Below are 24,529 nucleotides of genomic sequence, written 5' to 3' on the forward strand. Positions count from 1 at the left end.
TCAAGAGAACATCTGGCCTAAAAGTAGGTCCAAAAATATTGAAGACTATGGCCGAGCTCTTATCAAGAAATCAACTAATATTTTACCATTTCGTATAGCTAATGTGCCGTGCAGTGCTATTTTTCTGGGAAAAGAGGTGCTGGAGTTCACCCTGAACTTCTCCCTTGTTCTCTTGGATTGGCCATGGAGCCCACCTGAGAGGTGCTGGAGTTGAGCTCTGGTGAGTTCCAGCTGAAAAAAAGCCCTGGTGCCGTGGTATGTCACATCTAACAGTTACAAGCTTGACGTTTTATATTTGATTACTGCCATGATAAATCAAAAGCTATCAATAAGTGTACAGAGCTCAGCTTCTGAAGTAAAATTACATCTTCAGCATTCAGATTTTGAGTTTCACATTTTGATAGATCAAATTTTAACCTCAAGCAACTGTCAAATATTTGAATACTTTTTTCAGCTGTAAAAGGTCACAGTAGGGCTTTCCTCCATGAGGGGGTTATCTCATAGAATCATAGAGTTGGAACCACCCATAGGATCATCTAGTCCAATGCCCTGCAGTGCAGGAATATACAGCTGACACCTACAGGACAGGATCGAACCTGCAACCTTGGCGTTGTCAGCCCCACACTTTGACCAACTGAGCTACCCAGGGCTTGCTGCCAAGTAAACATGGTTAGGATTGTGCTGCTAAGAAGGTCTTCATGAGAAACAGAAGACGAGAGAATGGAATGAAGTCGCAAACAGAGGTTTTTGTCCATCTTTTATTTGTTTGCTATAAAAATATAAAATCAGAGAAGATCAATACAGACTTGTCCTTTTACACTAGGGGTTAGAGGCATGTATACACTGGCAAAAATAGGGCTTTCACAGCATAGAGTCAACGGGACGGTGGGGGGGGTAGAAAGCCTTGGAGAAGAGAGGGGAACCTCTCGCCACCTCGTGTTTTGAAAACATGCCTTTTTGCTCACATTGCCAGTACCAAAACGCATCACAATTAAATTAAAAAAGAAGAGGGGATGGAATGCTCCTTCAAAAAGAATATAGATCCACCTTTGTTCATTTTGCCTATCTTTTGATGAGGAAGATTGTAAAAGACACAAATTGGGGATACTATTCTTTTTGTTTGTGAGAATGCATTTCTCAAATATAGGGAAATATTTTTCAATGATTCATTTTTGTCCAAAAGAAAAAGTGCTACAATGACACTTTGAGGCCAGACCCATCCGAAGGAAAAAGCGAGCCCTGCTGTGAGGTGAAGTCAGAGTTGCAGAGTTGGCCAGCCGGACTACGAAGCAGTAAACTTTGGGTACTAAAACCCATAAAACTGTCTTTTATTTTGAAACAGATGTATTGGGAAAAGATCGGTTGCCCTTTAGAATTCTTTTATTTTTCTCACCTCAGTTGGGCATTTGAATGTCTGCAGCCAGTGACCAATAATGTTTTCTTGGGGTTTCCCCCTTGCCCTCAGGGGTATAAATCCAATGGTGTGTGCCTTCATCTGAGACGCACAGAAAAGGTGGTGGTGGCAAAGCATTTGTGGTTGGTTGGTTTTCGCCCATAAACCCCTCTCCTTGGGCTCGATACCCTCAGCCCAGCCACCCAGCCCGCCAAGGACCTCTGGCCTGCGATCCAGTCAGGTTGGGGCCCCAGCACGGCTGCAGCAGCCTTGTCAACGGCCACAGCTTCTCATCTCCTCAAACCTTGCTTTGCAGGGGGGTGGGGAAGAGTTGCTCTGGCACTTTGCCCCCTCCAAGCTGCCTTCGCCTCAGACGCCATTTCCTGCCTCTTTCTCCTTCTAGGATGAGGAGGCTGGGGCCGAAAGTCCGTGGATGGTGGCTGCCAGGGAGTCTGCTGGGGTTTTGCCCCCAGGGCTGGAGGCTTGTTTTCTGTCCACAGCTGCAAGACAAGGGGGGCGAGTTCTTATTATTCTTATCATTACCACCACCCCCACCGCCTTTCTTCCTGACAGGGACTCACGGTGACTTACAGATAAAAAATAAGAGCAGTTGGAAACATAGGGGGAAAACAATCATTAAAAACAATTTGACCTTGATAGAATTAGAACACACAGACTTATATATATTCTAGTAAAACCATACAAATAATTACAGTACAGTAAAAAATAGTATGGCACCGTAGTATACTATAGTATGGCAGCCCTTCCATTAAAGAAGATAAAGAAGCGCGTGAAGCCAGTTGTGTCAGCAGCAGAGGCACAAAGGTGTGCTCAGAGATCACACCCATGTTTCCTATAAAATTAATTAATTAATTAAGGCCCCAAATCCAGCTGTAGTTAATTATAACCCGACATCTGTACCTCGGGGAGGTGGTAAACTCTTCAGATGGCAAAGGGCCCTTCACCTCATGGGAGGCCCTGCCATACAAATCAGTTCCAAGGACATGGAAAACTAGATCTTACACAGAAAGGCTCCAGCCTTTACTCTGCTTTCCTATTTGTGGGAAACTTTTCTTTTCTCTTTTCTTTTTCTTTTCTTGGATGCGGAAATGTTCTTTCCAATATGCCACATGTAGTGGTACCACCCAGGCACACGTTTGCTGCCTCAGAATTAGGCCTTTAATCACATTAAAAGCCAGGACTAAAGGGCACCATCCATTATCTTCCATGGAATTTAATTACAACTTCTTCTTTTTAGCTGGGTGGGACTATAAGGACTGAACAGAATAGCATAGGTATATCTTGGGTTGCTTCACACTTTGTGGTTTTAAGGGATATTTGAGAAAATGTTTCCATTTACCCAATAAAGCTTAACCTTTGAATGTGACAGAGGGTTTGCATATGTATTGCGGAAAGATATTTGGCTAGGATGGCTAAGGCTTCTCTAGGGTATGTAAGTACACATTTCCTGCTGCATAATGTGTGAAACAATTATATGCACACTGTCTGCATTTACAGTGCATGCACATACATGGGAAAGCGTGTCCCAGTCAGAGTTGCCAGGCAGGCATACATAGGTGTTGAGTTATGTACACTTGGTGCTTACAGTAGCTGCTGTGTGAAGTGGGAACAGACAGTGGCAGGGAAATTTCTGCCATGGAGACAGTGGACAGTTTTTCTCTTCTTTCTAGAACAACCATCAGTCCACAACCTAGCAAGCTTCATAACACTGGTTACTCAGAATCCCTGTAAAATTATTTTCTTTTCACTGTGGGGAATCAGAGCAAATGCTCTCCTTTGGCAAACTTCAGCAAAGGAGCCAATGAATTAAAATAATTGGGTCTTCTTCAAATAACAGTAGAGCGGACTATATATATTTACAAAAGGAGTCCCTTCACACGTGTCACTTGATCTCCCATCACCTCATTGCACAGGGCTTGATATCCAGAACTGTCAGCTGGCTGTGTGATCTGCCTCCACCGAAAAGTTATGTGAGCTGATATGAAACCTCTTTTGCTTCTATGATCTGTGGCAAATCATTCACACATGGAAGTCACCACTTGACTGCAGCTAATGAACATGCATGTGTGAACATGATCAAAGAGTATTCTGCTACACCTGACAATCCCAAAACACCAAGGCATATCTTAAACATGGAAATATCAGGGACCTGGTGGTTTGGAACACGCTATCATACAAGCACACTGCTCCCGCTCATTAGAAAAGAATGTGCACAGAAAAACATGTCCCTGTAGCAACACCCACAACGTCACATAGAAAATTGTACAATCTCTTTTCTCAAAACAGGCCTCATATCACACCCATTAACCGTCTCCTTCTCATACCTACCCAAAAGAAAGTGTTGAATGGATGTAACTAAATTTGTTCACATTTGTTCCCTGTGATGATTACATTTACTGTCTGATTCCTCTTCCCTTTCTTGTCTCTCCCCACTCCCATGTGTGTCTTTCATTGGCATTTGCTTGCTAAATGGGTAGGAACCAGTCTTTGACTCTGTAAAATGCTTATTTATAAGTATTTAATATATGATTTTTTAAAAACAACCACCACCAAAGGTAGATTGGAAGGAGGAAGAGGCAAGGTGCAATATGAGCAGCAACAACAACAACAAACCCTTTGACATGCAATCTAATTCTATGTTCCTAAACTGGGTCCATTATTCTGCCTTCTGCAGATGGATCCCTTCACTCAGCAACACAATAAAAAGAGAAGCCGATGCTTTCAGGGGAGCTGCAATAAATTCAGCACTTGAAACCTGGCCTACTTTTGGCAGAGGATAAGAATTACCCAGGATACCCTGCACACCTCTGCTTAATACCTTCTGTACCTTTGCAAAGCCATTTTCTAAATGCATTTACTTGGAATTAAGGTCTGCTCCTTTTATGGGAACCAGATTGCTTCCAAGTAATTTTGTTTAAGACTTCAGCTACCCACTGCTTGCACTCCCCTTCCCAAATTAGAAGTAAATATTTAATTAGTATTAGAAGTGCTATTGATTTCAGTGCTTAAATGCGCTAGAAACATAAACCACAATGAAAACTTACAAACAAATAGTTTAAGGTGGTGATATGCCTTAACACAATGATAAACTGAACTGAAATAAGATAATGTGAACATATTCTTGTGCCTGTTGTTTTAAATGTGTGTGCTTTAAAAAATCAAGTCTTGTGCAACAACCCTACCCCCAAATATGAAGCACTTTTTGTTTCAACAAAAATCCCCAGAACCAAAACTCACATGTGGAAACAGTTTAGTGGTTCTCAAACTTTTATCTCTGGGCCACACTTTCAAAATAAAAATTTGCTTTTGCCACACCAATTTTTTTATTGATAAGAAATACATATGAAAATCAAAAGAAACAACTCCTAGCTGCACTTGATTTATAACCTAGAATGCAACTAGTTTATAATATGATCACGGGACATCCATAAAGTATAAAACACAAATCCTTCCCAAATATAATTATAAACCAGCCTCTTACAGATGTACCTTAAGTATACATGCAAACTCAATATGAGGAATGAGCTTGCTTTTGCCAGGTAATCTCATTTATCTAGGTATGGTTTGAGACAAACTCTCATCTTTTCATCAACACAAAGAAACCTTTCCCTTTTCTGATCTTTCATATTTGTCGGAGTTGAAATCCCTGTTCACAACAAGATGTCATGGAGAACTGTAGAAGAATGGCCAGTGTTCGTGCTCTCATTTTGAAAATGTATATATTCATATCATGCAAATTAAAAATAAAAATGATACTCTACTATACTGCACTGAAAAGTTTAAGTGTTTCTTTGATTGTCTCTGAATCTTCTTGCCACGCTTGCTATCCTCTCCTGCCACACCCCTGGAGAACCACCGCAGAAGCCAGTGGAACAGCCCTGATAAGGCGCTAGGAGCCTTGGCACAAGGCATCCTTCTCTTGCGCTGTACTCATCTTACGCAGGAGAGGTTCCCTGCGGGTCTAGACGGGGTTCTGCCTCAGGCACCTATACAGCTGGGCTGGGTCGCGGGTTTTAGCACAAGGAGGTCACGCGGTGAGAAGCTGCACGCCACTCAGAGCCGCTTCGGTCCCCGCAGCCTCTTCTTTTCCCAAGCGCGTTTCTTATTTCCGGTTTGGTACGGGAGGGAGGGGGAAAGGCAGGTGGGGAGTCAAGGAACAGCGGAGGATACACGACCCCCTCCCACGGCGCAACCCACTCCTTATACGTGATTGGGACCGAGCAGGGTTTGAACAAGAGTTTGCTGCTGACACGTGTACCGTGGGCGCTTAGAGCCCAAGTGCCGCCCAAGATAGGACTGGAGCACTCTGGCCTAAATGATTTGTGGATGTCAGGCTGGCAAGGACAGAGGCAGCTTGACTCCAGCTTCGAAACTAATCAGAAAGTGACTTTATTTCTGTAATGAAAAGCAAAACAAAAAGCCGGTGAGCCAAGAGGCTGCGTAGGTTTCAGAACCCGCGTTTCATACCGAAGTGCACCAATTCCTCCTTGCATGTTCCCAGCTGGAATTCTCACACTTTGGCCGCAGCAACTTTGAAAAGAAATAGTAAGAGCGACAAGAGCTTATGCTGTGCTTAGAGCGTCTAGAGCGCGCCACGTCTTTCATCCTGCCGCCCTTACCTGTAGGGCAAATCACCAATTCCAGAGGGGAGGGGGGTGAGGCTGGGGCAGATGCAGCTTGCTTTAGGCAATAGAATGAGTTCGTGATATAGGCGAGATTTAAACCAGAAGTGGCGATTCCATTACCAAACTATAGCAACAGTCGTGCCTTGTAAACGTTGCATCTCAGAGACACAGGCTTTGGCTTGACTTACGGGCTCCTCTCCACCTGCCCCATTTAAAAAGAAAAGGGGAGCCGCGTCTATTCCGTAGGCATTGACTCCAACTTTTGCCGAAAGTGAAGAAGTATTAACGGGGCATAAGACAAGAAACTCTGAAAAGAAACCATCTCTCTAGGGGCCGCGTAGGAAAACAACCGCCTCAGGTCTGAGACATTAAAAAAGGGAGTCTCTGTTTAGCAGAAAATATCGGTTTAGCCACTGCGATAGAGGCCGGTTTTGTTAAAGGACAGTCAAAGGCTAAAAGGGCGCGCCTGTTTCTCATTAGGCAGCGTAGAACAGTAACGCCACAATCCTAAACCCACGGATTCCAGTGTTTAGGATCGCAGCCTAACACTGCATGTTCAGCAAAAGGAAAGCAGAAACGCCGGTTTCCACTGTAAAATACATTCTTGTGTTTTTCTTTTTTTCTTTTTAATTCACGCTTTTATTACAGACAAGAGAGAAAGGACTTGGGGGAGGTAACAGTTCTTCTAAAATACTTGATTCCCGCTAGTTTGTGAAACATGGTGCGTTTGGAAAGACCAGACGAATCTGGCCACTATATGTGCCATGAAATATCCCTAAAGGTAAAGGTACCCCTGACCTTAAGGTACAGTCGCCGACGACTCTGAGATTGCGGCGCTCCTCTGGCTTTACTGGCCGAGGGAGCCGGGGTTTGTCCGCAGGCAGTTTTTCAGGGTCATGTGGCCAGCATGACTAAGCCGCTTCTGGCGAACCGGAGCAGCACACGGAAACGCCGTTTACCTTCCCGCCGGAGCGGTACCTATTTATCTACTTGCACTTTGATGTGCTTTCCGACTGCTAGGTTAGCAGTAGCAGGGACCGAGCAAAGGGCGCTCACCCCATTGCAGGGATTGGAACCGCCGACCTTCTGATCGGCAAGTCCTAGGCTCTGTGGTTTAGACCACAGCGCCACCCGTAAATGGACAACAATTCACTTGAGTATGGCTCGATTTCCGACGGATCATTCGGTCATATATTTAAAAAGGCTGAAACAACTGGTATCTTTTGGATGAGGATTCATCATAGCTCAGTCCAAATCAACAGCAATTTTGTTGTTGGTTTCAGCGCATGTGAACTGGACCAACTAACTAGAAATTCGCTGGGGGGAAATGGCTCAGTATTATTTACAGTCCAGTCCTAATCACGTCTTCTCTGAGTAGGATCCAATTCCCAGTAAGCGTTTTATTCTTAAAGTTAGATAGTGCACCAGAAAATTGGGGAGTAAGAAAACGAAGCGGTGTCTAAAATATAAGCCATTTTGTTGTATTTGCAGACTTTAAAATCAAGTCTTGCAATGAATAGGTTAATTAATTAAAACTTCTTAGTTTATTTAAAAGAGAAAGAGAGAGAGAACAATTAGACTTACTTAAACCTATAACAAGGGACGCGGGTGGCGCTGTGGGCTAAAGCCTCAGCGCCTAGGGCTTGCCGATCGAAAGGTCGGCGGTTCGAATCCCCGCGGCGGGGTGAGCTCCCGCTGCTCGGTCCCAGCGCCTGCCAACCTAGCAGTTCGAAAGCACCCCCGGGTGCAAGTAGATAAATAGGTACCGCTTACCAGCGGGAAGGTAAACGGCGTTCCGTGTGCTGCGCTGGCTCGCCAGTTGCAGCTTTGTCACGCTGGCCACGTGACCCGGAAGTGTCTCCGGACAGCGCTGGCCCCCGGCCAATAGATGTGAGATGGGCGCACAAACCCCAGAGTCTGTCAAGACTGGCCCGTTCGGGCAGGGGTACCTTTACCTTTTAAACCTATAACGCCTCGTGTAATGCTTCTTCTCTTTATTGCTTCAGAAAACGGACTTGCTCCCTATCAAGATTTATGGTCAACTGCTTCCATAAAATGATTGCCTATGGTACTGAAATTATTATTTCTCTCAAATAAAATTAATCTCTGTCAGTCTCTGCGTGGAAGTGTGCGCTCTGGCTCATAGTATATTCCTGACCCATTTATTTTCTGCTCCCTCGCCTGCAAGAAAAATATGCAAATACTACTTTCACTCAAAGGATGATTACTAAAACCCTGGATGGTTTTCCCAGAACTGCTCATTTTATTTTATTTTATGAACTGACACCTAAAGAGAGGGGAGGGGGAAAGGAAGGCATATTTTTCGAGTTAAGAGGTATTTCTTACTTTCCGTTTGAAACGTCTACGTGGTCTACTGAGGAGGGAGCTGTAGGGCTTTATTTTTAAAAACTTTCATTTTTGGTGGGCTCTTTCCTGACATTTTCATGAAACAAATGTCAGAACATCACAGAACAAAACTGCCTTTTTGTCTACCGTCTTAAGATAGTACTATTCATACCAGGAAGTAAGTCTCATTGAATTCAGTGGTGCTGAGCTCTGAGTAAACGTGCTTAGGTTCTTACTAGACAAGTCTCAGTGATTGCAATAGGGGTCTTAACTGAATGAGCATTATTACTAGTGCATACTTTTGACACAGTCATGTTCTAAGTTAGTAAGGATACGCTGTCACAAAAATTTACAAAGGAAAAAGCAGAAAATCCGAACTCTGCCCTCGCTCAGAAAATTATCACTACTTCCCTTCTTTATTTTAACTTTTTAAAACATCTAACCCTTCCCGGCCACTTTCACGCACGCATGACGCACCAGTTTAGCGTCGTCAATCATTGTCAATAATTGCGCCAGGCTTAAATGGCGCCCACTTCGAGCTAATGCTGGGAAAAGGGACCACACACAGTTAGTGACTGCGCACAATGGATCATAAGGAAAATAAAAGGTACAGCTATAGGAAAGGCGCTGGAATAGCTTTGTACCGGGGCGAAGGGATGCAAAGGGAAAGAAAATATTTTGGCAGGATGGAGATTCTTTTCCCACCCGGAAAGCCCCCCCGCCCGATGATTTAGCTCCTACAGATGCCTGAAGAGACACGGCAGCCCGAGGCCGACTCAAGAGCGGGTCTCTCTCTAGCGAGGACAGCAGTGACAGGCAGGAAACCCCCGAGGTCTCTTTTTCTCGCTCCTCCACGTGACCCAGCCTCGAGTCTCTCCCCGTGACATTTCCTACCGATACGGGGGGGGGGGGTGCTTTGGCCTTAACTATCCCCCACCCGCATCCCTTTTGAATGCGCAGGAAATTATTCCTCTCCATGGCACCTACTAATTCTTCCCTCTCCGTCTTCGGCAAAAGAGGTTCGTTGGCCTGGTCGCCAGCTCCGCGGCTGGAGGGTGGAGGCGCTTCCTTAAGGAAACTGGGCCAGCAAAGAATGGAAAGGGAGTAGCCAAGTCAGAGGCCAGGCAAGGAGGCAGCTGCCCTTGAACCAGGCAGCCCAGGTTACATGAACAGATTCCGGTTAGAGGCACGCGCAGCCCCGATCTTCCGTGGAAATAAATCCCACTGTTTTCCCTGGGGTTTCCCACCCACCAGCTGAGTGTGTGTTGGGGTTACAATGCGGTGTTTCTCCAATGTGGGTCCCAGCTGTTATTGGACTGCAACTCCCACCACCCCTAGCTAGTAGGACATGGCCAGAGGGCAGGTGCCCCTCTTCCCTCAGCTGCCTTTCTCCCACCACCGCGCAGGCAAGCCGTGGGCCGCCCTTCCCCTTTTCCTACCTTCTCGGGTGGGATGCTTGAAGGCCGCTGTGGGAGCCGGGTCTCCCCCGTATATGGCCACGCCGGGCCCGTGGTGATGAGCCAAGGGGTTGCCTGGCGTCTGCCAGTGATGATGCGCCGGACTTAGGTAGCTTCCTCCCGGCCCGCCGTAGACTGCTTGGTTTGAAGACGGGTAGGCGCAAGGGGACAGGAAGGTACTGACAGCTGAGAGCCCGGGAGGCGGCTGAGAACAATAGAAAGAGAAAATAGTAGATGGCGGCACCCACGAAAAGACAGGATTCTAAACATTGTCTTGAAAGTAAATTAAAATGGATTAGCAATGCGGTTCACTTCCAAGCAAGCGACAGGAAACTGCAACGAGTCTAAAGGATGCAAAACACCTGCACAAAAAGAGAGATAAGCTCTATTCTCCCTATTTAATGAGGACGCGCATCTCGTTCTGGAATCCTCCCTTCCTTAAGCGCAGAAAGTAGGACAAGCGCGCAGATAGATAGCTTTTCAAAGAAGTGTTTGCTCCCGCGAAATTTACATAACTAAACGCAGGTAACTTCATGAAAACCTATGTGCAAAATGTGTGTTGCTGTAGGGGTTTTTCTAAACGAATAGTAAGATTTTTAAAAGAAAATAAATACTTTGGTGACCAGATCTGAGTAGAAAGTGTCAAAAGTTTTCTGTTCCTAAAGCAAGGAAATAAAGTAAAATAGAAATGCAAATTTACCATGTGAGGCAAAGAGAGGGTTTGTGACAATAATACATTCGAAAGGGCGGTTGGCTGTTCTACACACGCGGAGAGAGAGAGAATGTTTCTGTTCCACTTCTCTGGATTCTCCATCTGTGTGTTCTTTAGATATAAAGTCAGATGGTTTTTAAACAGGGGTGGGGGTGTTTTCAGACTCTTTTTAATACCTGCTTACAGCATTTTCGGTCATAGATATAGTGTATTTTCCAGAGATCCACAGATCTTACATGAGTAAACGCGCAACTGAACACTGACATTCTGCCCATCGCGCAGGAAGGGCTTACTTTTTTAGCTTCTTCCCCCACCCAGCCCGTCTCGGCCATTGAATTCCCGGCTGGCCGTGCTGTTACCTGGGGGTATTTAATGTCTGCTTCCGCTGCTGATTTGTCAAGCGCGCCGACACCTTGCCCGGCAACAGGGAAGGTGGTCCTGTTCACACTGGGCCAGTCTTCTAGTTTGGGAGGGTAGGCAGAGCCATCTGTCCCAGCCAGAGCGCCTGGGATGGGAAAGAAATAGATGGAGGGAAATATTAACTCTCAGGACAGATGAGCTGTACCCTCCGAGCAGGCTGGCTCGGTGAAGTGTCCCGGGGGAAAGGACAGCCTCCGAGGAAGACCCCAAACGTCGTTTGATTCCGTTCTCAGTCTTTCCTGTGCCAGTAAAGGATTATTCCAGACTTTTTTTTATTTCGCCCCTAACTGTAGTGCAACAGCCTCGTAAAAGAAGCTAACAACAAACGCAATCCAGATTTATTTATGAAGCGCTCGTTCTCAGCATGGCTCCTGCAGCCTCTGTTTGGGTGGGAAGTGCTTCGAGAATAAATTCTGGCGGACTGGGGAGGCCAGGGGAGCTGAGCTTTCGGAAGACACGGGGGGCTCTCGGTGTTTTACAGGCAAGCTGCTCAACCGATCGGCTCTGAACGTCGCGTAAAACGCAAGGTTACAAACGAGGGTGATCCGAAGGGGAAACATATAGAAGAAATTGCGAGCCTTAAATTGCAAACAGCTTTTGCCAACATTTCATTTGAAACATATCTTCCACCTCCATGCCTATTCCATTTACACGGACCGGCTTTTTGGCTCCCTTATCCTTCAGGAGGCCCATTTCAGATTGTGGGATGGGGCGGGGGGAGTTGCTCAGAGAGCACGACAAGGTTCAGCAATTTCCTACTGCCTGCTCTTCGGTACATTCAATGTTAAACTGGGGAAACATATATTTTTAAAGCATTTGGGACTCCTTGCTTTATAGTTCGGTTCAGTAGAACTGTTGCCGACTCAGGAGAAGCGGGCACCTCCTTTAGAGTAAAATGATTTGTGTCTTTGGAATGCGTTACCTGGCGCATAGAGACCCATTAAATATATGGGGCTGAAACCAGATAGAGGTGCTCCTGAATACCTATAGTTTGAAACAGGGAGTGGGTGGGATGCCTCTTTCCTCCCCACCCCTTTTTTTTAAAAAAGCAACCTGTAAATGCACTTGAAAAATGAATTATTCCATTAAGAACGAATAACTTCTATACGTCTGTGACTGGCTGAATTTTATATCCACAAAGTGGAACATTCTCTCCCACATAAAGTCTTAATTTTTTTTAAAAAAAGAGAGAGAGAGAACACGGTTTCCTCGTAATGAAACGTAGTAACAAATCGTAGAAGAGAACCAGAACCTAAAAATACAATATTCCAAATAATTTGCTGCCTCTTCCTTCTAACAATGAGTCTGTGGGTCGTTTGGATCTCCTGAAGTTCTAGAAAATAAGTCAACTCTCAGCGAGAAGCGCTGGAATAAATCAACGAGGCTTTCTCAACCGGAAGGCGAGTGAACATTTTAGGAGGAAGGGGGAGAAAACCCCTCTCCCACTTTTGATATTTGAAAGGGAGGGAAAAGGTAATCACGAAACGAACTTGCTGGGTCCATTTTTTCTTTTCTTTTCTCCTAAATAAAAAAGGAAGGGGAACAGTATAAGGGCTCCGAGCTTGCGGTTGGCAATCTATCATCGCTACGAAAATATTTTCCACATTTTTTCATAAGAAGTTCAAGATGTCTCTTTGCAACAACAGCCGGAGTTCTGTCTGCTGAATTCTGGCCCTCCGGGTTCTTACAGCAGCGGCTTCCAGGGCGCCTCTGGGCTTCCAGTAACGAGGTGCAGGAGATATTACCATGTGGCGCGTTGAGACGTGGGAGCATCTCATTCAATTCCCGGCTCAGCTATGAAAAAGACCCTCGAGCAAATCGCTAGCAGCTCTCAGCACAAAGCAAGGATGGGCGACTTCTGTACTGGAGAGAGCGGGGTGGGGTGGGGGAAGTATATTTTGCCACATCCAGGGATGTCATTTACAAAGGTCAGAGGAGCACCCAGGAGTTCTATACATGGCTTTCGACAGAGTGACAGATGGGAGTCATGCCAAAGGCACAAAACCTTTTGCTTATCACAGGACAAACAAAAACAAAACCTGTCTGACCCGTGTTGAGAAACCTGCTATAATTCTTGGTAAGTAATAAACGTGAAACCGTGGGCAAGGCTTGTAAATACGCTGCCTTCTTTTGTCACGAAGGTCTTGAATATATTCAAACCGGGATCTTTAAGGGTTGCTGAGACACTGTCTCCCTCACCAGCTTCATACACTTCACAGCGAAATGGCGCCACAACTACACAGCTCCATCCTTCCTCTGCCAGAGGTGGCGGGCCGTGCAAGCTACCCTAAGGGCCTCGCAGGGCACCTGCTCCCTAACTGCAAAGAAGAACTAACAGTGACTGCTGTACAGTTCTCTCTCCTTTCTTCGGGAAAAAAGCTTGTTTCCAGTACGCCCTCACTCTGGTCCAAGTTTGGAGAAGCTTCGCCGGGACCAGATCAAATTGCTGCATATAGACCCCTCTGGCTTCCACGACCTTCAGCTGCCCATCACAGATCTAAACTGCCTCAGGAGATTGTGATGAAGAGTCATAAGATCAGAATGGGCATCCATTGTTGTATACTAAATCTGCAATCCTATGTACACCTTATTTTGGAAAAAACGTGTAAAAACCCCATTGAACTCAGTGGGACTTGTTTGTTTGTTTTTATGTCCAAACTCAAAACGATGAAATTAAATAAAATAATAGTTCAAAAGCATGACTGGAGAAACTTTTTCTTTGGTTGGAGGCTTCTCTCTCCCTCCCCCCTTCATTTTTTTCACGCACACACCCTCAACAGTTTTTGCATTTACAAAACCCCTTAAGCACAATTGCTTAGTCTTTAAATAGGCCCTACATTTACTGAACTGTCCGCCTTTCCCTCCCTCTGTTGCCTCTCCCAAGTCCTGTTTTACACTGTAGTGTCCTCGGGGCAGCAAACGGTCTTTGTCGCCCTCCATCGGCGCCCCGATGGAGAGTAATAACAGCTCCGCCGCGCCGGGTGCAATAATGCACCCCCCCCACCCCGACCCACTCACCGCTCTGCTCCATGAAGGTGCGGATGCCCAGGATGTTGCTGACTGAGTGAGCCGACGGCCAGGAGCGCGGGAGGCTGACGTGGGCGGCGGAGACGGGCGCTCCGGGGTGGCTGCCCATCTTGGTGCCGGCGGATGGCGCAGCGCCGGGGTAAGGATACTGATAGATGTGGTTGTAGGGCAGGGTGGGCTGCGGGGCAGGTTGCTTGCAGCCGCCGCTGCCGGCGTCGTAGGCTCCTCCGGGCTGCGAAAGGTTGCCGATCTTGTTCCTCAGGATCCTGCTGATGGAGCTCACCGAAGGCACGTTGTACTTGTCGCAGACGCCGTCCGCCAGCAGCCGGTCGCGGATCTCCCACGCGAAGATGCCCGGGTCGCCCTGCTTGTAGTCTCGGATGTGCTTCACGACGTTGGGCGTGGTGACCCTGGGCTTGCTCCCGCCGATGGCGCCGGGGAGGATGGAGCCGGTCTCGTTGTAGCGCGCCAGGATCTTGCTCACGCAGCCGTGCGAGACGCGCAGCTGCCGGCTGATGTCGCACGGCCGGATGCCCAGCTGCGCCAGCTCCACGATCCGCAAGCGAATGGCGTTGGGCAGCGGCCTCCCGTTGACAAAGACGCCGCCCAGCTGGTTCACTTCGCCGTACGTTTGCTCTAGAGGCAACCGGGGAGGAGGGAGGGGAAGAGAGGAGGGGAGAAAGCGCTAAGCTCTTGCGATTGTGGCCACGCATGGAGGAGAGCTGCCTGTTGGGACTTAGCTGAGGGAGCAGCACCCTCTTCTAAAATAAGATGTGGTATTGTAATTGTTCCAGGCAAAGCTATCCTGGGCAACGATCCCTTACTCCTTCAGCATCAGGAAATGGAATCCCCTCCTCATTCCACGCGGAAGGAAAGGCATTTCTTTTATAACGAAACTTCTCTGGACGCGAAAGCTTAAGACCGACTAAAATATTTCAGGGTGGAACTCCCTGCCACCATTTTTTTTAAAAAAGAAGAAGAATGGAGACATCTACATATAGGGGAGGAGCAGTCGAGGGCTTAATGGAGGGTATTGGCCATTATAGCAAGTTAGAACCTCCGAATGCAGGGGCAATCTACCACGGACTAGCAGACGCACTCGATGCTGAGGGAGGGAGAAGCCGGGTTGCCAGAGACGTCTGGCTGAGGCCGGCGGGAGGTAGCCTGCCGGCCAGGATGGAAGGGGGCCGGCCGGTGCATCCCGGCCGGGAGATAGCGGCGCTGCGGCGCGGCCGCTTCCTAAGCCCAAAGCGGCGGCCTGGAGAGAAAGGCGGCTCCTGGCTCTCTAGGCGAAAGCGCTCCTGCCTCGCCCAAAGCGCCCCGCAAGCCGCGCGGCAGCCGCTGCCCTCCGTCCCTCCTGCCCACTTACCCATGGCCCGCTAGGAGAGGCGCCCGTCGACCCGCGGCCTCTGCCTGTCCGTCCCGGCGCCGGGAAGCGGGTGCATCGAGCGCCTTCCTCGCGGGGCCCCTCTCCACGCCCGCGCCCCCGGCCAAGCTGGAGCAGAGGCCGGGGCAGCCCACACGCCGCCCTCCGAGGTGCGCTGCTCCGCATCCGACGTCGAGAGGGGGCCACTGAACCCGCAGCTCCGGCCCGGCTCAGCTTGACGCGTCTCCCACGCCAATCTCCGGGCTGGCGTCGGAGGTGCCGGCGCGGCTTTGGCCGCTCATTGGCTCCCGTCGGGCGTTCTTGGCCCGGTTGGGGAGGCGGGCAGGGCTTGCCTGAGTTCCGCCCCGGCCAGAGCGCGCCCCCCCCCTCCTGCAAGTCGAGCCGGAGCAGACCCAGGCCGGACTTTAAGCGGCCCAGGCAGCGGGCGCGCCTTCAACCCAAGCCGCCCCCCCGCCCCCTCCATCTCCCGCCGCCAGACGACCCCCCAAAAAAAACACCCCTGGAGGCGGTAGAGAGTGGGTGGCGCCCTCTTTTGAGTCACCATATATATTTTCCCCAGTCAGGTGATCACTGTCCTCTGGGTTCCTGTTTGGACAAGAGGGCCCGATCTTTTTGGAGGACAAAAAATAATTTCGCCTCGGTTGGGCTAGAATGACCTCCGCCAAGGCAGCGAGGTGGGTGAGGTCAGGTGGATCGCCTGCCACTTGCAAATGCGCCCAGGTGGGCAGGGGTGGTCTCAGCGACCCGGTGCTAAGCAGAGATGCGGTGCGATCCTGCGCAGTTTGCGCGAAAGTAAATCTGCTTATGTTGAGGGCTGGGCGGGGTGCTTGTTACTTTCAGTGACGACACATCAAACTAAGCATATTTATTTCCAAGTAAATATGTATACACTCGAGTTGCACGACCCATTGGATCCGCTTCCTTTCGAGTAAGGAGGCAAAGGCCGTGTTTCCCTAAGTAATTCACCACTGGTTTCTAGCTAAGCAGCCAGTCAAAGATTGCGGTTGTCTCCTATACCCCTGTTCTATTCAAGCAAGCAAGCAAGGATGTAACGCAGGGAAGGAAGCCCCCCAGGTAGGGCCGGGTGTGGCATTGCTCTCACCTTAAAAGGGAGGGGCTGTTGGAAAGGCGAGATTTTCTTCCCCAGCATGTTGCCTATTTTTAACATACCAGGATCTTGTCATGTTCCTCGGAAGCAGATTTTTTAAAAACTCAGCTTTCTTCTCAGAAATTCGAGCCCTCAGATTTCATCAGAGCATGTTCATGCAGAGTATATTATTATTATTATTATTATTATTATTATTATTATTATTATTATTATTATTATTATTATTATTATTTTCAGAACAGTTTTCCCTTTGTGACATACAGGATACTAGATAAATCGGAACTTACCCAATTATTGGGAGTAAGTCCCAATAATTTCATTGCGATCGTCATCCAAGTAATTCCGGTTAGAAAAGAGTGAAACGAATATATATATTTAAAAATGTTTCCATACCGATTTTGAAAGATTATATGTCATCTAAAAAGCTGAGAAAGACAAATCATGTCGCTTTATTCTATCAATGTGCAAAATCCAACACTGGATCTGTACGGGATTTCTTGCTTTTTCTAACAAACATAGAAAGAATCCGTGTGTACTAAATGTATTTTTGGAAAGCTTCTTGCACGTTTTAAACTTACTGTATTCCTGTTAACTCATTGATCAGGATAAATTTAGGACGGCATCCTGCAACTTGGAATTATAGGAGGTTTCCTGTTATGTTAATTGGCGTTGCTGCTTTAATTCACTCCGTTTAGGACCTTGTCGCAATCCTCCAGAGTGAAACACCTTGCAGGAACCTGCCGGAGCCTCGCGAAGTCTGACAGCTTCTCCCGATGGCGGTCATTTGCTTCGTTTGACTTTGTGTAAATGTTTATGCAGGCAGTGGCTTGCTAGCCTTGCCCCGCCTTAACCGATAGCAAGGTGCAGCCTATTGCATGTCTCATTCATTTCGGTGCGAGAAATCAGTGGGGCTTAAAAGTGCTTAATTAACTTGGGCAGGAGCAGCATTGTAAACACATGCTAATTGTCTGGACGTCAAAACAGAAAAAAGGCAGAAAAGGTTTAACCAGAATTAAAGGACAAAGTGATTGTTGCTCCTGTTTACTCTTCGCTGTTTTATGAACGAAAACACCCCGATCCTAGTACAGCACTCACTAAGCACGATCTAGCCAAAGTTAAACTCTTTTGATTCTAATGGGAGACCGTTAAGCAAATGCTTAAAATGCTTCGCAGCTGAAATCAACGGGAGCTGAAAGATAAGAGGCATTGGTTTCAACGGAATTTGCTTGTGCTTAATAGGTCGCAGCGCTAGAGAACCGAGGTCTCCGGCCAGTGCACACTTAAGAGAGAGCAGGAACCAGGAAGCAGGGGAGCTTTCATCTGAGTAAACATGAATAGGATTGCACTGTAACTTCGCCACGTGATCTCAGACTGGAAAGACCCTTCTCGGTTGTGGCAAGAAATCGGGCTGCCGCTTCATTTCTCCCAAGTGTAAACATAATGCACAACCCCACGTACTTTGTAAAAAATGCAAACACACACACACACACACACACACAGAGAGAGAGAGAGAGAGAGAGAGAGAGAGAGAGAACAATATCTTTATTTTCCTCCCTTCCTTCTTAAAAAACGTATAAAACGCTTCCTCCTCTTTTTGCACTATGAAGGCTCCGAGGCGCACAATTAAGAGGAATGAAAATGACACCAGAGGTTCCTCAGGAATTCCTGAACCGCCTTGAGTACTGGTTCTGGGAGAAAGAAGCGATAACAACAACGAAGCGATGTACTCCAGGCTAGTAGTGCAACATTACGCATATATATATATATATATATATATATATATATATATATATATATATATGCAGGTTTTGGTGTTTTCGGGTATCTTCCCGTGTAAGAGTTGGGGTGTCTAGGCGACGTTTCGACGAGGTCTCACTTGTCATCTTCAGGCTGGTGCTTTCGGCTTCTTGTTACTAGAACAGAGCAGGATCTCAGTGTTTGAGTTCCTATAAATACTGTTGAGGGGGTGTGGTGTATAGCCTCCAACGTTCTGGGCAGAGAGGAAGTTCCCAGGTTATTGTGCCTTTTCTTCTTTTGTTCATTAATTACTTGAGGGATATCTTGAGTGATTTCTTGAGTGATATTCTGAGTACCACTTAGGAGGGTCATTAGGTGTGGATTAGTTGCTAAAGCTTTCGTGTCTTGACCTACGAAAGCATATATATATATATATATATATATATATATATATATATATATATAAAATTTGTATTGGTTTTACAAATTTTTTTAAGACAATACAAACATATAAAAAGACATACAAACACGTATAATTTCATAACCTTTTTTTCATAAACCGTGTTTCTCAGACTTCCCCATACCTCCCCTTTCTGCATCCCAATGTCCAAAAGTTTTTAGCAACTCTAAATATATCTGTCAATCCTCTGTCCTCTCAATCTTTCCTTCAATCTAATCTTGTATCGCTGTAACCCTTTCTTACTCAAAACCTTGACATTTTAACATTCAACAAGTTTATAGTAGTCCTTAAGGTAAATTTTAAATTTCTTCCAATCTTCTTCCGCCGTCTCCTTTCCCTGGTCGCGAATTCTGCCAGTCATCTCGGCTAATGTCATATAGTCCATCACTTTCATCTGCCATTCTTCCAGGGTGGGTAGATCTTGTGTCTTCCAATACTTTGCGATGAGTATTCTTGCTGCTGTTGTGGCGTACATAAAGAAAGTTCTGTCCTTCTTTGACACCAATTGGCCGACAATGCCCAAGAGAAAGGCCTCTGGTTTTTTAGGGAAAGTACATTTAAGTATCTTTTTCATTTCATTGTATATCATTTCCCAGAAAGCCTTAATCTTCGGGCATGTCCACCAAAGGTGATAGAAAGTGCCTTCAGTTTCTTTACATTTCCAACACTTATTATCAGGCAAATGATAGATTTTTGCTAGCTTGACTGGGGTCATGTACCACCTGTAAATCATTTTCATAATGTTTTCCTTTAAGGCATTACATGCCGTGAATTTGATACCGGTGTTCCACAACCATTCCCAGTCAGCAAACATAATGTTATGACCAATGTCCTGTGCCCACTTAATCATAGCCGATTTGACTGTTTCATCTTGAGTATTCCATTTCAGCAGCAAATTATACATTCTTGACAAGTTTTTGGTATTGGGTTCTAACAGTTCAGTCTCTAATTTTGATTTTTCCACCTGAAAGCCAATTTTCCTGTCCTGTTTAAAGGTCTCCATTATTTGGTAATATTGAAGCCAATCTTGTACTTTAGATTTCATTTTCTCATGACTTTGTAATTTCAGTTTATCTCCCTCCTGTTCCAAGATTTCCCAATACTTCGGCCATCCGACCTCCATATTGAGTTTCTTCAATGCCTTAGCCTCCACGGGTGACACCCATCTAGGGGTTTTGTTTTCCAACAGATCTTTATATCTTATCCAGACATTAAACAATGCTTTTCTGACAATATGGTTTTTAAAGGCCCTATGCACCTTGATTTTATCATACCATAGATATGCATGCCAACCAAATGCATTATTAAAACCTTCCAAATCCAAAATGTCTGTGTTCTCGAGGAGCATCCACTCTTTCAGCCAGCAAAACGCTGCTGCTTCATAGTACAATTTTAAGTCCGGCAGGGCAAATCCCCCTCTTTCTTTAGCATCTGTCAGTATTTTAAATTTAATTCTGGGCTTTTTGCCCTGCCAGACAAATTTCGAAATATCTTTCTGCCACCTCTTGAAACAATCCATCTTGTCAAGAATCTGCAAGGCTTGAAACAAAAATAACATTCTAGGCAATACATTCATCTTAATCACTGCAATTCGGCCTAACATTGACAATTTCAAATTTGACCATATTTCTAGATCTTTTTTAATTTCTGACCAGCATTTTTCATAGTTGTCCTTGTACAAATTCAAATTTTTTGATGTCAAATAGACCCCTAGGTATTTCACCTTCTTAACCAGTGTCAATCCTGTCTCTTCTTGAAATTTCTCCTTCTCCGTGGCTGTTAAATTTTTTTCTAAGACTTTAGTTTTTTGTTTGTTCAGTTTGAATCCAGCTACCTGGCCAAATTGTTGGATTATCTCCAACACCCTTTTCGTACTAGTGTCAGGCTCTTGTAGGGTCAATACTAAGTCATCTGCAAATGCCCTTAACTTATAATGTTTATCTCCGACCTGTACACCTTTAACCTCCTGGTCATTTCTAATCATATTCAGCAACACCTCCAGAACCGAGATAAAAAGCAATGGGGAAATTGGGCATCCCTGTCGTGTTCCTTTTTCTATCCTGAGTTCCTCAGTTACCACATTATTTACAATTAGCTTAGCTTTATATATATATATATATATATATATATATATATATATATATATATATATATATATATATATATATAAATATAATCCCATTGCGTAGTTGTAGAGCGAGACTTTCTCTAAGATGAGTGAGTATGTTTCCAGCCTGAAAGACGTTCCTCTGTTCCCTTCAGAAAGCGCCGGTGCGGAGTACTCCCCAGGCATGTTTTCTCGAAAGTAAGGACTAATGCTTTCAATTGAGATCACTTCCTGTGCAATGTGCATAATTTCAGAGCCCTAGTGCGGATTGGACATCACTTGGTAGCTATCAGACCGTGGGCGTTCATTGCTGGCTGGTAGGTATCCTGAGGATCCGAAACCCTTTGAAATTCAGCTCTAACAGCCTGATTTTATTATTTACATCCTTGCGTTCAAAGAGTGCACAGGATTTGCAACCTCAGGACATAGTCCCGTGCATGTATAGGATTGCACATGCAATGATGTGATCTTGGGTATTGCTTAGCAGATCCCTATGACAACTCGCCATCTTTGCTGGCAGTCGACGGGCACAATTCCCGGGACACTCTCCTCGCGCGAGTCCCATTGGAATAGATGAGGCGACCTCAGGAGAGCCTCGCCCTTTTTCTCCCGTCCCGGGCGGTTAGCAGGCACCCAATGTTCACATGTCAAGCGTTTTTATAATGGATACCGCTTTTTCTTCCCGCAAAGGCTCACAGATGGAAAAGATCAGGACAGGGGCAGATAATAGCCTTTCCCTAACCCTGACCCTGACCTTTTACCTTGACTGGCTGGTCCGAAATAGCATCGTTAGCTGGCAAGCAACATATATTTATATGTCAATTAGTAGGGAAAAGGGTAATAAATAACTGGAGAAAATGACCGACACTCCATCGGAGTTTCAAAATATACCGAGAAAGGCATGTTCATGGAGCAGTAAAAGGAACGTGCGTAACGTTGATTAAGCATAATGTAGGATTAATGTGGAAAAGGCATAAAGGACAAGATCCGCCGAGAAGTTGTCTAGCAGAAGAATCGGGTGGCAGCTGCGGCAGTGGTCTGGGGCAGCTTTTCTTCATTTCAGGTCCGCAGGATACTGCCCAGCGCCTTGAGCGCGTGGGGCGTAATAACATCTTTTAGTTTTGCTAGCCAGGGCCGTGCAGTGTTGGACTCTGGAGAACTGGATTCAAATCCCCGCCCAGCTCTGTCTCGAGCACTGAATTGTGCCAATCTGTGAAGGCTGTGCTCGGGATAAGAAGGCTCTCAATGGCGACTAGTCATGACGCTGTGTTCTCCCTCCGCAGACGGAGGCAGCAACGCTTCTGGATACCAGTTGCTGGGAAGCGCAGGAGTGGAGAGCGTTTCTCTTGCGCACGAATCCTGCTTGTGTGGCTTCCCACCACAGGCATCCGGTTGGCCACCGCGAGAAAGGGATGCTGGACTAGACGGGCGATTGGCCTGATCCAGCAGACTCTTCGGTGTTCTTAAAATAGGAAGCACCTAGAGGTCACGAATCTCCCGGGGACCCGCAGGGCTTTTGGTGGCTTGTGACCAGAAGTCCGGCCTTTGCGCAAGAAATTTGAAAGTAATCTGGATTATTTCCCCATAGCCGCAAAGATCTAGACCCCAGATCTGAAAACCCGCCCACCACTTTAAGACCTGGGCATTCTGACTTTGAAGGGCCTTACAAATCAGATGGATTTGATGCATTTTGGATCCACATCAAATTTAAGCCACGTGACCCGGAAGTGTCTCCGGACAGCGCTGGCCCCTTAAGCGAGATGGGCGCACAACCCTAGAGTCGGACACGACTGGCCCGTACGGGCAGGGGTACCTTTACCTTTACCTTTACTACTACTACTACTATTTAAATTTCTATGCCGTATTTCATCCAAAGATCACAGGGTGGTTTACAACAATATAAAAACACAAATATAGAGAGTTAGGCACACTTAACTGGGAGTGAGCCTCGCCAGGGGCCTCCTATCAAGAGTGTGGCTGACAAGAAATACAGATCGAGCTCCTAAACCTGCTTCAGATACATGGCCACGCTCCTTCTCGACGCCATGCAACAAAAAGGAACCTTAGACCAAGGCAGACTTTGCGTCTCATTGACAAGTCAGCTATTTTTTCTCGCTGCCGCCGCACCTCCCGGCTTTCGCCTTGTTTAACATCCAGCCTGATGAAGAGTTCCGGAAGATTCAAGATACAAAGACTCATTATTTTGTGACACCGTGGCTGGTCATAATAGGAGGACTTTTGGAAATAAGAATGACACTTTTAACCCTTCGCCATGCACGCTAGTGTAAAACACCTCTTCCTCTGCTTCGCTTATCCTGGTCGGTTTTTCTCCGAGGGAAGCGCATGACTTTGGCAAATAGCTCCCCAAGAGATTGTGTCACCGTCCCTGCCGTGAAATAAGTGGCGACGCTTCGCTACCACACCGATAGAATCTACGTTAAAGAATTCCAGGTGCCTGCGCAGTTTAAGGGGCATTTGAGATAGTTGCTGTTTTATCCTTCATAGTTTCTCCTGAAGAACACTCACACGTGGTCTGAAACACCAGATGGAGAAACTGCATCCTAAGCCCTTGCCAGGCCCTCTGAACTTGGCCTGGTTTGCCAATATACAGTAACAGGTTGGAGGCGAAGCGGACAGAGATCGCCTAGGAACTCCGACTCCGACAGCCAGGAACCGTCACAGGAGTCTACAGCCCAAACGCCACAGAAAGGCTCCAGGACCTCGAAGAGGGTTAGCTCGCCTCGTGCGGGAGACGCGTCTTTGTTTCTGTAATATTCAGCCTCTACATGAGAAAGGCTTGCTCTTGGCCTTAAAACAAAAGGGGCCGGATCCAGAAAAGGATTCCCGCAACCTACTGGCACAGATACTTTTTTGTATATAAGGAGCTCCTTCCTCTTCCTCCAAGTCCCCTTGATCCCCAGACTTGAGAATGTTTCCTTTTACTTATTTATTTCAGAAAATTTGTATGCCGCTTTATTGAAGGAAAAAACCTCAAAATGGTTTACAAAAGAAGAAGAGGTGAACGGGTGTCATGATTTACCTTTAAATATAACTTTATTTATTTATTTATTTCCTCTACATACGTTGCACATTCTTCATTTCTTCCTCCTTTGACAGGCGGATTGCACACAGCGGAAAGAAATCACACACTCTTGAAAATCCTTTGCCTCTCATCGCTATCCATCTTTTTAGTTGAAAAATGAAAGATTACTTCCGCAGCACTAAAAGCTAATTCCGAACCAATGATTATTAGAAGTCTTTTTTTTGTCCGCGCAAGGGGTTGAAGGCCACTTAACTTTCTGAGACTGCAGTCCTAACCTGGGCGCAAGCTCCATTAGATTCCAAAGGACTCACCCTTGAGCAGACGCGGTTAGGACGGCGCTGCAAGCTGTCTCAGAGCGGGGCAGAAAACCTGACGCCCGAGAGGGCAGACTGTTGACCTTTTGTCGCCCTCTGTCGGAAATCGGAGTTCCTTTTCGGCACACCTAGCGGACTTATTCGGCTACGAAGTGATGCTCAGATACAGTAATGGAATCATAGAATCGCAGAGCTGGAAGGGACCCCGAGGGTCATCTAGTCCAACCCCCTGCCAAGCAGGAATCTTTTGCCTATCTCATTTCCTGCTTGTAACGACTATCTAAAATCCTAGCATGAAAACTCGCTATCGTGATACAGTACATGTATTTGTGCCACGAAATTATGTGCAAGACAGGTTTTAAAGCGGTTCTG

At 46.3% G+C, this 24,529-nt stretch overlaps 1 protein-coding gene across 1 annotated transcript; it reads right to left on the reverse strand.

Moving 5' to 3' along the window:
• Window positions 1-768: 768 nt before the first annotated feature.
• Window positions 769-15,660, reverse strand: PAX1 (paired box 1). Its single transcript, XM_081206005.1, has 5 exons — window positions 15,371-15,660; window positions 13,993-14,635; window positions 10,914-11,059; window positions 9,825-10,047; window positions 769-1,893 (listed from the first exon to the last, which is right to left on the reverse strand). The coding sequence occupies exons 1-5, from the start codon at window positions 15,551-15,553 to the stop codon at window positions 1,793-1,795; spliced, it is 1,296 nt and encodes a 431-aa protein (XP_081062131.1). The 5' UTR covers window positions 15,554-15,660; the 3' UTR covers window positions 769-1,792.
• Between the last annotated feature and the right edge of the window lie 8,869 nt (window positions 15,661-24,529).

This window comes from Podarcis bocagei (genome assembly GCF_964188305.1).
Source record: "Podarcis bocagei genome assembly, chromosome: 8".
Lineage (NCBI taxonomy): Eukaryota > Metazoa > Chordata > Lepidosauria > Squamata > Lacertidae > Podarcis > Podarcis bocagei.

Excerpts from the sequence above, each read along its gene's own strand:
- PAX1 (XM_081206005.1), bottom strand. The coding sequence starts at position 15,553 with ATGCGGAGCAGCGCACCTCGGAGGGCGGCGTGTGGGCTGCCCCGGCCT. Across the intron at positions 14,636-15,370 it reads CCTCTCCTAGCGGGCCATGG|CAAACGTACGGCGAAGTGAA; the intron begins GTAAGTGGGCAG and ends TTGCCTCTAGAG. Across the intron at positions 1,894-9,824 it reads CAAGCATCCCACCCGAGAAG|CTGTGGACAGAAAACAAGCC; the intron begins GTAGGAAAAGGG and ends CTTGTCTTGCAG.